The following is a 12,105-nucleotide window of genomic DNA, read 5'->3' as shown; positions in this document are numbered from 1 at the left end:
CAGGTGTTTTAATATTTACATTTTCCATATATTTTGAACATTCATCCAGTATACTGTTATCTCTAGAAGATTAAAATGGATATATTTTGATAATCCCATTTTATTTATCTTCAACCTCCTCTTCTAACAAGGCTTTAACCACACTTTAAAAATGAAAATCCTACATAAAACATTTTCAGTATTTCATGTTTTCGGTGATGTAACAACTTAAATTATATTCACTTCCCTCCATTTAGTGGTATACGGTGCTGTTTTCTGGCCATCGCAGCCTGGTTTCTAATTAGTTCATAATTTGATAGTTTATAGTTTGCCCATAGCTCTTTCAGCTTGGCTCGTTCAAAGGTAGTTCTAAGAGTCCTTTCCCTCAAAGGCAGAACAGCCCTGAAATTTTCCTTATGAAAATGACAGTGAAATAGGGCAATACAGTGCCTGGATTTGTTTCAGCATACCACCTTCTCTTCATGGGAAATCTTCTATTTACCTAAGACTCCTAAGACTTAAAGGAAGGTAAAGCTATTTTTAGAGGCAATTTAGATAAGCAGATACTTAACACCCCATGGGCTTCTGGGGGTGCCATTCAGATGTAAATTCTGGCTGCTAATTTCTTATGTAAATTATTGGTAGGTTCCTACCCTGCTGGGAGGCAGTTGATCTCTAAAGGGGTAAAGGGCCGCCAAATTTTAGGCCTCCAAATACTGCTTTGATTAGTTTGTGTTTACAGCTGTTTCAGTAAACTTTCACCTCCCCCATTTAGATTACTCTGTAACCTTCAAGCTGGAGATAATTGGAGAATGCAAAATCTGGTTCTGTGAAGTGAAAACCTTGGCTATTAAGGAAATGCAGATGAGGTTTACAAAGAAGGGCTCTGTCCTATGGCTCCCCTTTAAAATTAAAATCACTTGCTGCAAGAGTCTTGGATTTAAGGCAGTATGTCAGTATTACTCCCAGAAAATGAGTTTGAGAGTAGGGGGAAGTTTGTCAAATAAATTACTTGTGTGCCCCATAACGTACTTTTCTTTCCTTGACTACAGTAAATAGGCTTACGCCCTCTCCCCCTTAGGGTAATTTTTCCCAGGTCCTCCAGTAGCCTCTAAAAGAAAGATACTATCTTTCTTTCAGGATTAGTTCAGATATAATTTAAAATTACCCTAGAGGGGAGTAATAAGGTTACTTCTTATTTTATCTTAGGTTTTAATTGAGATTTAATATTTATTATATTAATTTTCTGACATATTTCTAATAGTGGGGAAATTGAACTACCTGCTACACCAGATATTTGGATCCTATAGGTCTTGAAATATAATCACATTTCATAGATTCTTTAGCTATTTCTTTAGAGACATACAGAGCTTATTTTCAATCTTTATTAAAAAAACTAAATTAAATATTGCTCTTTGCATAATATATTTTTTCTTAATTGGGGATCCCTGATGATATATTTTTGTATATAATTAGCTGATCTGAATCCCAAGAATGAAGGTTTGGAGGAAACAGTCCAGACCCTTGTGAGCATATTCTCAAACTAACTACAAAGTGAACTCAGGAACTTTTCCTTGACTTTGCAACCATTTCTGGCCTTTCTGGATTGATTTCTTCCTGACCCTGTTCCTGGACTCAGCCTTGCCTTTTCTTTCTCACCTATTCTCTTTCCTCTTATTTAAATCACCTGTGTGGCTTGTGCTGGTGATTAACTGGAAGGCAAGAAGATAAAACAGGACATTTTAAAAATGGACTTAAAAAAAAATTTAAGTGTAGTTGATTTATAATGATGTGTTAATTTCTGCTGTACAGCAAAGTGATTCAGTTATACATATATATATACACACACACACACATATATATTCTTTTCCATATGGTTTATCACAAAATACTGAATACAGTTCCCTGTGCTATACAGTAGGACCTTGTTGTTTATCCATTCTATATATAATTTGCATCTGCTAACCCCATACTCTCAATCCATCCCTCCCCCTTCCTTGACAACCACAACTCTGTTCTTTGTTAGACTTTATTTAAGAACAGTTTTAGATTTACAGAAAAATTGCTAAAATAGTACAGAGTTTCTGTATATTCCCACGGTTTGCCCTATTGTTAGCATGTTACATTACTAGTAATTTTAGTAATAATGAAAGTCCATAGTTTATTTGTGTTCTTTATTTTCTGCCTAATGTCCTCTTTCTGTTCCAGAATCCCATCTGGGATACTACATTAGATTTAGTTGTTATGTCTCCTTAGGCTCCTCTTGGCTGTGACAGTTTCTCAGACTTCCCTTGTTTTGGCTGACCCTGACAGTTTTCGGGATTATAGGTCAGGTATATTCTAGCAGACCTTCTATAGGAATTTGTCTGATGTTTTTCTCCTGATTAGACTGGGGTTATGGGTTTGGGGGGGGAAGATCACGGAGGTAAAGTGCCATTTTCATCATACTATATCAAGGGTATGTACTATCAACATGATTTATGACTATTGATGTTGACCTTGATCACCTGGCTGAGATAGTGTTATCTCCACTCTCCCCCCACCCCGCCCCCATTACCATACTGTGGAAGAAAGTCACTGCATTCAGCCCACACTTAAGGAATACAGTTATGCTCCACATCCTTGAGGGCAGAGTATCTAATACATTATTTGGAATTCTACTGCATGGAAATTTGTCTCTTCTCCCTTGTTTATTAATTTATACAGTCATTTATTTATATCATTATACACTTATGAATATTTATTTTATGTTTTGGGTGATAATCCAATACTACTTTATTTTATTTTTTTGCTCCTATTCTTCCAGTTTTAGCCACTGATAGCAATTTCAGTTGGTTTCTGTGCCCCTTTTATATGCTCCCATGATTATGGTTTTCTTTTTAGGATAAAATAGGACATTTTCTCTTTTCATTGTCACAAACACTTTCTGAAAAAAAATTTTAAGAGGAGGTTTGCTTTCTCCTTTTATGAGAAAAACATTCTTCTAGAATCGTCATTAATAATTAATACTTTTCACCTCTAGGTGTCCTCATATCACAAATGGGAAAACCTTCAAATGCTGTAGCACTGAAAGCTATTTGTGCTTCTTAATTTGAGTGGACTGTGTAGTTTTCATTATACCACAGAAATTACTCTGAAATCATCTTTCTTCCAGAGAAAATCCTGCTTTCTTCAGATATTTTCCACACTGACTGTGTCTTCTCTACTCTATCCCTGTTTAGCCCCAAACTGAAATGGTACTTTTCCCCCTTAATCTCCCTTTAGCTGCAATGTATTGCTTTGAGAAAGCTCATCAGAAATGTCACTCTCTAATCAAGGGACACCTTTGTGGCTTGCAAAACCATGAATTTTAAGGATTCATCAGCAGGTGTAAGAGAGGTGGATGCTGACATAGCCCATGGCTGGCAGGGGCTACTGTGTCAAGTACCCACCAGGATTCAGCCTGGAAAGTTGAGTGATGAGACTCAGCAAGGATAGGAAAGGAAGAAGCTATAGGAGAGGGTCCTACATGAGATCAGGAAAGGTGAAGCATTCTGTGAGTCAGAGCGATGTTAACGAGGACCAAGGAGGCTCTAACCTGGAGTCAAGAGCCCTGGGTCCCAACTTGGTGGGTTGCTGGGTATTTGACCTTGGGCTGTTTTCTTAACCTTTATGGGCCCTAGTTTCCTCATTTACATACTAAAGAGATTGGGATAGATTAGTGTTACCCAATCTTTGACTTACAAATCTCTCTTATAGTAATACATAATCTTTTGAACCCCTTAGGAATTTAAAAACTAATTCTGTCACTATATGGCATGTGATAAAGAATAGGTTTTAAGTAGAAAATATTTATTTTAGATTAGTATATTAATATACTCTGATAGTATTCATGCATGAGAAAATATTGCCTACATTTTGTCATTCAGTCATTGCTGTTTAATTTACTTTAAATTGGTTGTATAAGGAAAAGCATGTTTTGTTGACAAATTCAAAAATAAAATGTTATACTTTTGGGAGGGTGAAGAAGGGGAGCCAAGTGTATTTAAATATTTCCCAGCATCAAAAAAAGAGTCAAAATCTACTTTTAATACCTAAATTTTGGGGTTTGTATGTTTTAGGATTAAAAGAATGTACTGATTTATTTTTATAATTTTTGCTCTACGTGATGAAAACATTTCAGGCTGTTGTGTCTCTACAAATAACATGCTGCTGAAAGAGGTAGCCTTTTCCCTCTTACATGAAAAGCCAAATTGGATTATAATCAGTAAAATTTTACCTTATCATTGCTTTTTTTTTGGTGCCCCAGAAACATATTGGTGCATTTTATATAATTTTATAATTTGATTAGTGGGGTTGGGGTTGAATCTAACTTTTATATCTAGCAGAGAGCATCTTAGGTACATTTATAAAATGACTGTGTCCATCAAATCCGTGTTCCCTAAGCTTCCCATTATTAGCCAACAGCCCATTATGGGTATATAAATTAAGCAACACATCAATACATGTGACTGATAATAAAATCAATTTTAAAATGTGTAATAATCAAAACCACACATTGATATGGGGTTCAGCTGAGTGAGTCCTGAGTTCGTTCAGCTGATTTTCACTACCCCTACATGTGTAGCATGGAAAGCCCTTAGAACATCTGTTTTAAAAGTAGGATATTAGGGACTTCCCTGGTGGTGCAATGGTTAAAATCCACCTGCCAATGCAGGGGACACAGGCTTGAGCCCTCGTCCGGGAAGATTCCACATGCCGCGGAGCAACTAAGCCCGTGCGCCACAACTACTGAGCCTGCGCTCTAGAGCCCGCGAGCCACAACTACTGAAGCCCGCGGGCCCTAGAGCCTGTGCTCCGCAACAAGAGAAACCACCGTAATGAGAAGCCTGCGCACCGCAACGAAGAGTAACCCCCACTCGACAAAACTAGAGAAAGCCCGCGCGCAGCAACTAAAACTCAATGCAGCCAAAAATAAATAAATAAATAAATTTATTTTAAAAATAATAATAAAGTGAAAGTAGGATATTAGAATAATTATTTATTAGTTTTCAGAAACTGGTAATGTTATCTATTTTAGTTTCACTTATAGTTCCCAAGTATCATGGAATACCTTTATGAATCTCTGGGATTTTGATAACTACTTGTTGGAAAATCCTGTTATCAGATGACCTTGAGGTTCCATGTAGCTCTGATGTTCTAAAAAGCTTGTAATAATTTGCAAATTGGTACAGATTGGTACAGACTTGTCTATTCTTTCTAATATGGAATGACTGAAAGTTTAGAAAGATTGTAGTACTACTTCGTGATAGAGAAAGCTCCTCAAGCATCCTGTTTCCATCAATAGGTAATCATAAACCTCTCATCATTGAATTTTCTACACCATTTGGGAGGGTATTTTATGTTTTGCCTTTTGGAGGAAGTCATAATAAAGGTGCTACCTCCTAGGGGAGATATGTTTCTAGGTTTACTGTCTCTACACAAATTAATAATTCCTTTGATTAAAAAAATTAATGCTCCTTTTAAGCCTTTAAAATGCCCCTAGATTTAGTATTTCAGAATTTCATGAAAAAAATCTGTGTTCACCCCTCCAGGTTTTAGCTCTGGATTATAACTATTCTTAAGTGCTTTCTTTGGCCAAGTTGAATAATACACTTTTTGTGTGTGTGTGTGTGGTATGCGGGCCTCTCACTGCTGTGGCCTCTCCCGTTGCGGAGCACAGGCTCCGGACGCGCAGGCTCAGCGGCCATAGCTCACGCGCCCAGCCGCTCCGCAGCATGTGGGATCTTCCCGGGCCGGGGCACGAACCCGCGTCCCCTGTATCGGCAGGCGGACTCCCAACCACTGCGCCACCAGGGAAGCCCGAATAATACACTTTTTACCTGTTCTTATGTAGCAAACTTTCCATGTCTTACATCACTAGACATTATGGGACTCATTTTGTAAACCTTGGACAAATACTCTCACCTTTCTGAGCCTCATTTTCTCCATATATGAAAAAGAGATAGTGATACCTAACTAGAGTTGTTGACAGAATTAAATGAGAAAATCTCTGCAGTGTTTAGCACTGTACCTGTCTTATGTTAAGTGCTCCATAAATTTTAACTGCCACTAGTATCATCATCATCATCATCATCATCATCATCATTTCCCAACTTTCAAACCTGTGAGTTTTGTCCCTTAATGGGGGTGGGGACAGAAGATTTTTTAAAGGGTTCTATGTAGCTATAGGCTCCAAAATGTTTGTAAACTGAATAAATAATATGACTCACATGTATAGATGACTATTGTCCAAATAAATATAGATGATATTGTGAATAATAAAATACAGATTCATTTAAATTGTTATAAAGAATTCACAATAACATTTTGATATTATTTTTCTCAATTTGTGAACACTAGAAGTTATATTTGAATTTTTTAATGTTAAAAGGGGATCTACAAGCTTGAAATGGTTGAAGCCCAGTGTCTTTATCATTCTCTAGTCTTTGATTTCTTGCTTTTTCTAATTCATTGTGTCTGCTTTTGAGGTTTAATTATCCAGACCATGCAGCAGATTCCTATGCACCATAGCTTCATACAATATTTGGATGTTGTTTTATTTTTATTTCTCATATACTAACTGATGGCATCCAACTGTTTCTTGGCATTTGGTTAACATCATAATATGAATTGATGCTGGGAGAACCTAGCATGGTTCTGGCCCACTTTGTATTGGGCAATAATGATGATGGTATCCTCAGGTTTGTGTGTGAGAGTTAGGTGTCCATCCTCCATTGTCCTGGTTTATGTCAGGTACCCACACCTGGACTGATCAGCTATGACCAGAAAGGTGGGATATTCCAGTGGCCCATCTTGGACTGGGTGCCAGCTCCAGCTCAATCTGGAATATCACAGCTGTCCAAGGAAATCACATAACTAGAGTGGTGAGAATCATTTCCCAGAAGATGTGGAGATTGGTGCTTTGTAGCAGAACATAGCTGTCCTCTGTAATATTGTTTTGTAATTATCAGTTCCTTATACATTCTTCTAATTGACTACAAGTGAGTTCTTAGAGGAAGGTATACTTTGTTCAGCTCTATCCCCAGGCCTAGGACAGCATCTGTTGCAAATCATTTTTAATAAATGATGAACTAATGAATTAATGTAATACATTATGGTTACAAAGTAGTTATGTAAGGTTGTTTTTTTTTAACTGGCCATCATCAAAAAAATCTACAAACAATAAATGATGGAGAGGGTGTGGAGAAAAGGGAACCCTCTTGCACTGTTGGTGGGAATGTAAATTGATATGTAAGGTTTTGTCATGTCTTACCTAGTGTAAGTAACCTAAACAGTTCTGAGTTCTAGTTCTGATCCTTTCATTTATGATTCACCAAACTCCGAGCTTCAGTCTCTTCCTGTATGAAATGGAGAACATTTGCGTTCTATGATTGTCCCCATTTAGAGAAGTGAATCTGCATTGAAAGTAAAAATACTATATTATGTGCACATAAAAATTCTGTATGTTTTTCAGTTTGCTGTGTATTTATCATTTGCTTACTTGTGGATCAGAAAATATAAAGTCATCAGTGTTGGCTAAAACAGTTGGAAATACCTCCTTTTAGCGTCTTTTTAGCTCAGCTCAGAGAAGCACATATGATAGATCTGTCTTTGGTTGGAGTACATGGACTTTAAATTTAGTCCTTAATAGTGATTCCCACAGGTAATCAACTCTCCAAATGGGTGATGAGGAGTTATAAACTCTCTAAACATTCCACTGTGTCCTTTTTACTGGTTTTTAGGTTTTTGTCAAGCAGGAAAGGATTTGCGTTTGGTATCTCTGTGTATGGAACAAATTGACATCCCAGCAGGATTCCTCCTGGTGGGGGCCAAGTCTCCCAATCTTCCTGAACACATCCTAGTGTGTGCTGTAGACAAGCGATTTCTACCAGATGATCATGGAAAAAATGCACTTTTAGGTGAGTATTTCATACCTATAAAATTCCTTCTGAGATAAAGGAGTTAAAATACAAGTTTATTTTAAATTATCACAGAATTTTAAAAATCACAGAATTAGCTGGGGATTACATATTAGTTTAAGTAAGAAACTCTTTTTCATTTAGTAACTTCTTAAAAATTAGCTTTCACTTTTTTATTAACTCTCAAAACATTCACCTTAATGAAGAGACTTTTTTAAACTAGGCATTAAAGAACACCATATAATTTATCAAAAATAAATATTTTGTGAAATTAAGTAGGATTCACTCTCCATAGAGTCATTGGTCTGGATCTGATATCAAATCAACTCTCAATTATTCAACTGTGGATTATCCACTTTGTAAGTCATTGGTAGTTTTTCTCTACCACCCATTATTTCTAACTACACTCGATTGATGTGATTCTCATTTTATATTTAGCATTAGTTCAATCAAGATAACTAGGCATATACCTATGATGTAAAATGTTTTAACTTTATGTCAGAATTGTTTTACTTTCTAGTATTACTTTGGACTTTTTTTTCACAACATAGCTTTCCTACATCATGGGAAATAAATAGTGGGTTTACTTTTTAATTATTCTTTTTTAAATTGAAGCATAGTTCATTTACAATATTATATTAGTTTCAAATGTATGGCATAGTGATTCAATATTCTTACAGATTATACTCCATTAAAAGTTATTACAAGATAATGGCTATAATTCCCTGTGCTGAAATATATATTCATGTTCCTTATCTATTTTATACTAGTAGTTTGTATCTCTTAATCCCTGACCCCTATCATCCCCCCTTCCCTTTATCCACTGATAACCACTAGTTTGTTTTCTATATCTGTGAGTCTGTTTCTGTTTTCCTATATACATTTATTTGTATTATTTTTTGAATTCCATATGTAAGTGATATCATACAGTATTTGTTCTTCTCTGTCTGACTTATTTCACTAAACATAATACCCTCTAGGGTCATCCATGTTCCAACAGGTGGCAGAATTTCATTCTTTTTTGTAGCTGAGTAATATTACATTGTGTGTGTGTGTGGTGTGTGTGTGTGTGTGTGTGTGTGTGTGTGTGTGTGTATCACATCTTCGTTATCCATTTGTCTGTTGATGGATACTTAGATTGCTTCCATATCTTGGCTATTGTAAATAATGTTGCCATGAACGTTGGGGTGCATGTATCTTTTCAAATTAGTGTTTTCATTTTCTTCGGCTATATACCCAGTACAGGAATTATTAGATCATGTAGTAGTTCTATTTTTAGTTTTTTGAGGAACCCACATTACCCTTTTCCATAGTGGCTGCACCAATTTACATTCTCACCAACAGAGTACAAGTGTTTCCTTTTCTCCACATCCTCACCAACATTTGTTATTTGTAGATTTTTTGATGATAGCCATTCTGACAGGTGTGAGATGACATCATTGTTGTCGTGATTTGCGTTTCTGTAATAATCATCAGTGTTGAGCATCTCTTCATGTGCCTATTAGCCATCTGTATGTCTTCTTTGCAAAAATGTCTATTCAGGTCTTCTGCCCATTTTTTGATTGGGTGTTTTGTTTTTTTGATACTGAGTTGTACGAGCTGTTTATGTATTTTGGATAGTAACCTCTTTTGGTAATATCATTTGCAAATATTTTCTCCCATTCCATAGGTTGTCTTTTCATTTTGCTTATGGTTTCCTTTGCTGTGCAAAAGCTTTTAAGTTTAATTAGGTCCAATTTGTCCCATTTGTTTATTTTTGCTTTTATTTCTTTTTTCTTAAGAGACAGATCCAAAAATATATTGCTATGATTTATGTCAGAGTGTTCTGCCTACATTCTCTACTAGGAGTTTTAGGTTTTAGGTCTTACATTTAGGTCTTTAATCCATCTTGATTTTATTTTTATACATGGTGTGAGGAAATGTTCTAATCTCATTGTTTTACATATAGCTGTCCAGTTTTCCCAGCACCTTTTATTGAAGAGACTGTCTTTTTTCCATTGCATATTCTTGCCTCCTTTGTCATAGATTAATTAACCTAGGTGTGGGCTCTCTATTCTGTTCCATTGATCTATGTGTCTATCTGCCAGTACCATGCTGTTTTGATTACTGTAGCTTTGTTGTAGAGTCTGAAGTCTGTGAGGGTGATACCTCCAGCTTTATTCTTTTTTTCTCAAGATTGTTTTGGCAACTCAGGGTCTTTTGTGGTCCCATATGAATTTTAGGATTATTTGTTCTAATTTTGTGAAAAATGTCATGGGTATTTTGATAGAGATTGCATTAAATCTGTAGATTGCTTTCAGTAGTATGGCCATTTAAACAATATTAATTCTTCCAATCCAAGAGCATGGAATATCTTTCCATTTCTTTGTATCATCTTCAGTTTCATTCGTTAGTGATTTATAGTTTTCACGGTATAGGTTTTTCATTTCCTTGGTTGAGTTTATTCCCAGGTATTTTATTCTTTTTGATGTGGTCTTAAATTAGATTATTTTCACTCTCTCTTTCTGATAATTCATTATTGGTGTGTAGAAAAGCAACACAGGGCTTCCCTGGTGGCACAGTGGTTGAGAGTCGGCCTGCTGATGCAGGGGACATGGGTTCGTGCCCCGGTTGGGGAGGATCCCACGTGCCACTGAGTGGCTGGGCCCCTGAGCCATGGCCTCTGGGCCTGCGTGTCCGGAGCCTGTGCTCCACAATGGGAGAGGCCACAGCAGTGAGAGTCCCACGTACCACAAAAAAAAAAAAAAAAAGAAAAAGAAAAAAACAGAAAAGCAACACATTTCTTTATGTTAATCTGTATCCTGCAACTTTGCTGAATTTGTTTATTAGTTCTAATAGCTTCGAGATAGAGACTTATGGTTTTTCTACAAAAAGTATCATGTCATCTGTAAATAGTGACAATTTGACTTCTTCCCTTCCAATTTGAATTTTTTTTTTTGTCTTGTCTGATTGCTGTGGCTAGGTCTTTCAATACTAGAAGTGGCAAGAGTGGGCATCTTTGTCTTGTTCCTGAATTTAGAGGAAAGGCTTTCAGCTTTTCACCTTTGAGTATGATGTTGTCTGTGGATTTGTCATAAATGGCCTTTATTAGTTGAGATATGTTCTCTCTGTACCCATTTTGATGAGACTTTTTATCATGAATGGATGTTGAATTTTGTCAATTGCTTTTTCTGCATCTACTGAGATGATCATGTGATTTGTATCCTTCCTTTTGTTAATGTGGTGTATCATATTGATTGATTTGCAAATATTGAACCATTCTTTCATTCCTGGAATAAATCCAACTTGATCATGGTGTATGATCCTTTTTATATATTGTTGGATTCAGTTTGCTGATATTTTGTTCAGGATTTTTGCATCTGTATTAATCAAAGATATTGGCCTGTAATTTTCTTTTTTTATAATGTCTTGTCTGGTTTTGGCATCAGAGTAATGGCGGCCTCATAGAATGAATTTGGGGAGTATTCCATCCTTTTCAATTTTTGGAATAGCTTAAGAAGGATAGGTATTAGCTCTTCTTTATATGTTTGGTAGAATTCCCATGTGAAACTGTCCAGTCCTGGACTTTTGTTTGCTGGTAGTTTTCTTATTACAAATTCAATTTCACTGCTAGTGATAAGTCTGTTCAAATCGTCTGTTTCTTCTTGATTCAGTCTTGGCAGATTGTATGTTTTTAGAAATTTGTCCATTTCTTCTTGGTTGTGTAGTTTGTTGGTGTATAACTATTTGTAGTATTCTCTTATGACTTTTTTGTATCTCTGTGGTATCTGTTGTTATTTCTCCTTTTTCATTTCTTATTTTGTTTATTTGTGTCCTCTTTTCTTCTTGGCGAGCCTGGCTAATGGTTTATAAATTTTGCTTATCTTTTCAAAAAAACAGCTCCTGAGTTTCATTGATCTTTTCTATTGTTTTTTTAAAATCTCTGTATTATTTCTTTCTTTCTGATCCTTATTATTTCCTTCCTTCTGCTGATTTTGGGCTTTGTTTGTTATAATTCCTTTTGGTGGTAGGTTAGGTTGTTTATTTCACATGTTTCTTGTTTCTTGAGGAAGGCCTGTATTGCCATAAACTTCTCTATTAGAACTGCTTTTGCTGCATCCCATAGATTTTGCAGTGCTGTGTTTCCACTTTCATTTGTCTTGAGGTATTTTCTGATTTCCTCTTTGATTTCTTCATTGACCCATTG

The 12,105-nt window shown here is 36.0% G+C and overlaps 1 protein-coding gene and 1 long non-coding RNA gene across 7 annotated transcripts in view; one reads left to right on the top strand and one right to left on the bottom strand.

Moving 5' to 3' along the window:
• GREB1L (GREB1 like retinoic acid receptor coactivator) overlaps positions 1-12,105 on the top strand; it is a 274,898-nt gene that overhangs the window by 145,902 nt on the left and 116,891 nt on the right. For all 6 annotated transcript variants that reach the window (XM_067015553.1, XM_067015558.1, XM_067015556.1 and 3 more), the window contains one exon: positions 7,743-7,919. In XM_067015553.1, the coding sequence (XP_066871654.1) occupies positions 7,743-7,919 (177 nt within the window). The remainder of the gene's footprint in view (positions 1-7,742; positions 7,920-12,105) is intronic.
• LOC136792723 (uncharacterized) overlaps positions 1-12,105 on the bottom strand; it is a 98,619-nt gene that overhangs the window by 28,860 nt on the left and 57,654 nt on the right. The window lies entirely within an intron of this gene.

The sequence above is a fragment of the Kogia breviceps genome, chromosome 15 (assembly GCF_026419965.1).
Source record: "Kogia breviceps isolate mKogBre1 chromosome 15, mKogBre1 haplotype 1, whole genome shotgun sequence".
NCBI classification, from domain to species: domain Eukaryota; kingdom Metazoa; phylum Chordata; class Mammalia; order Artiodactyla; family Physeteridae; genus Kogia; species Kogia breviceps.
This window is presented reverse-complemented; position numbering and strand designations above follow the sequence as displayed.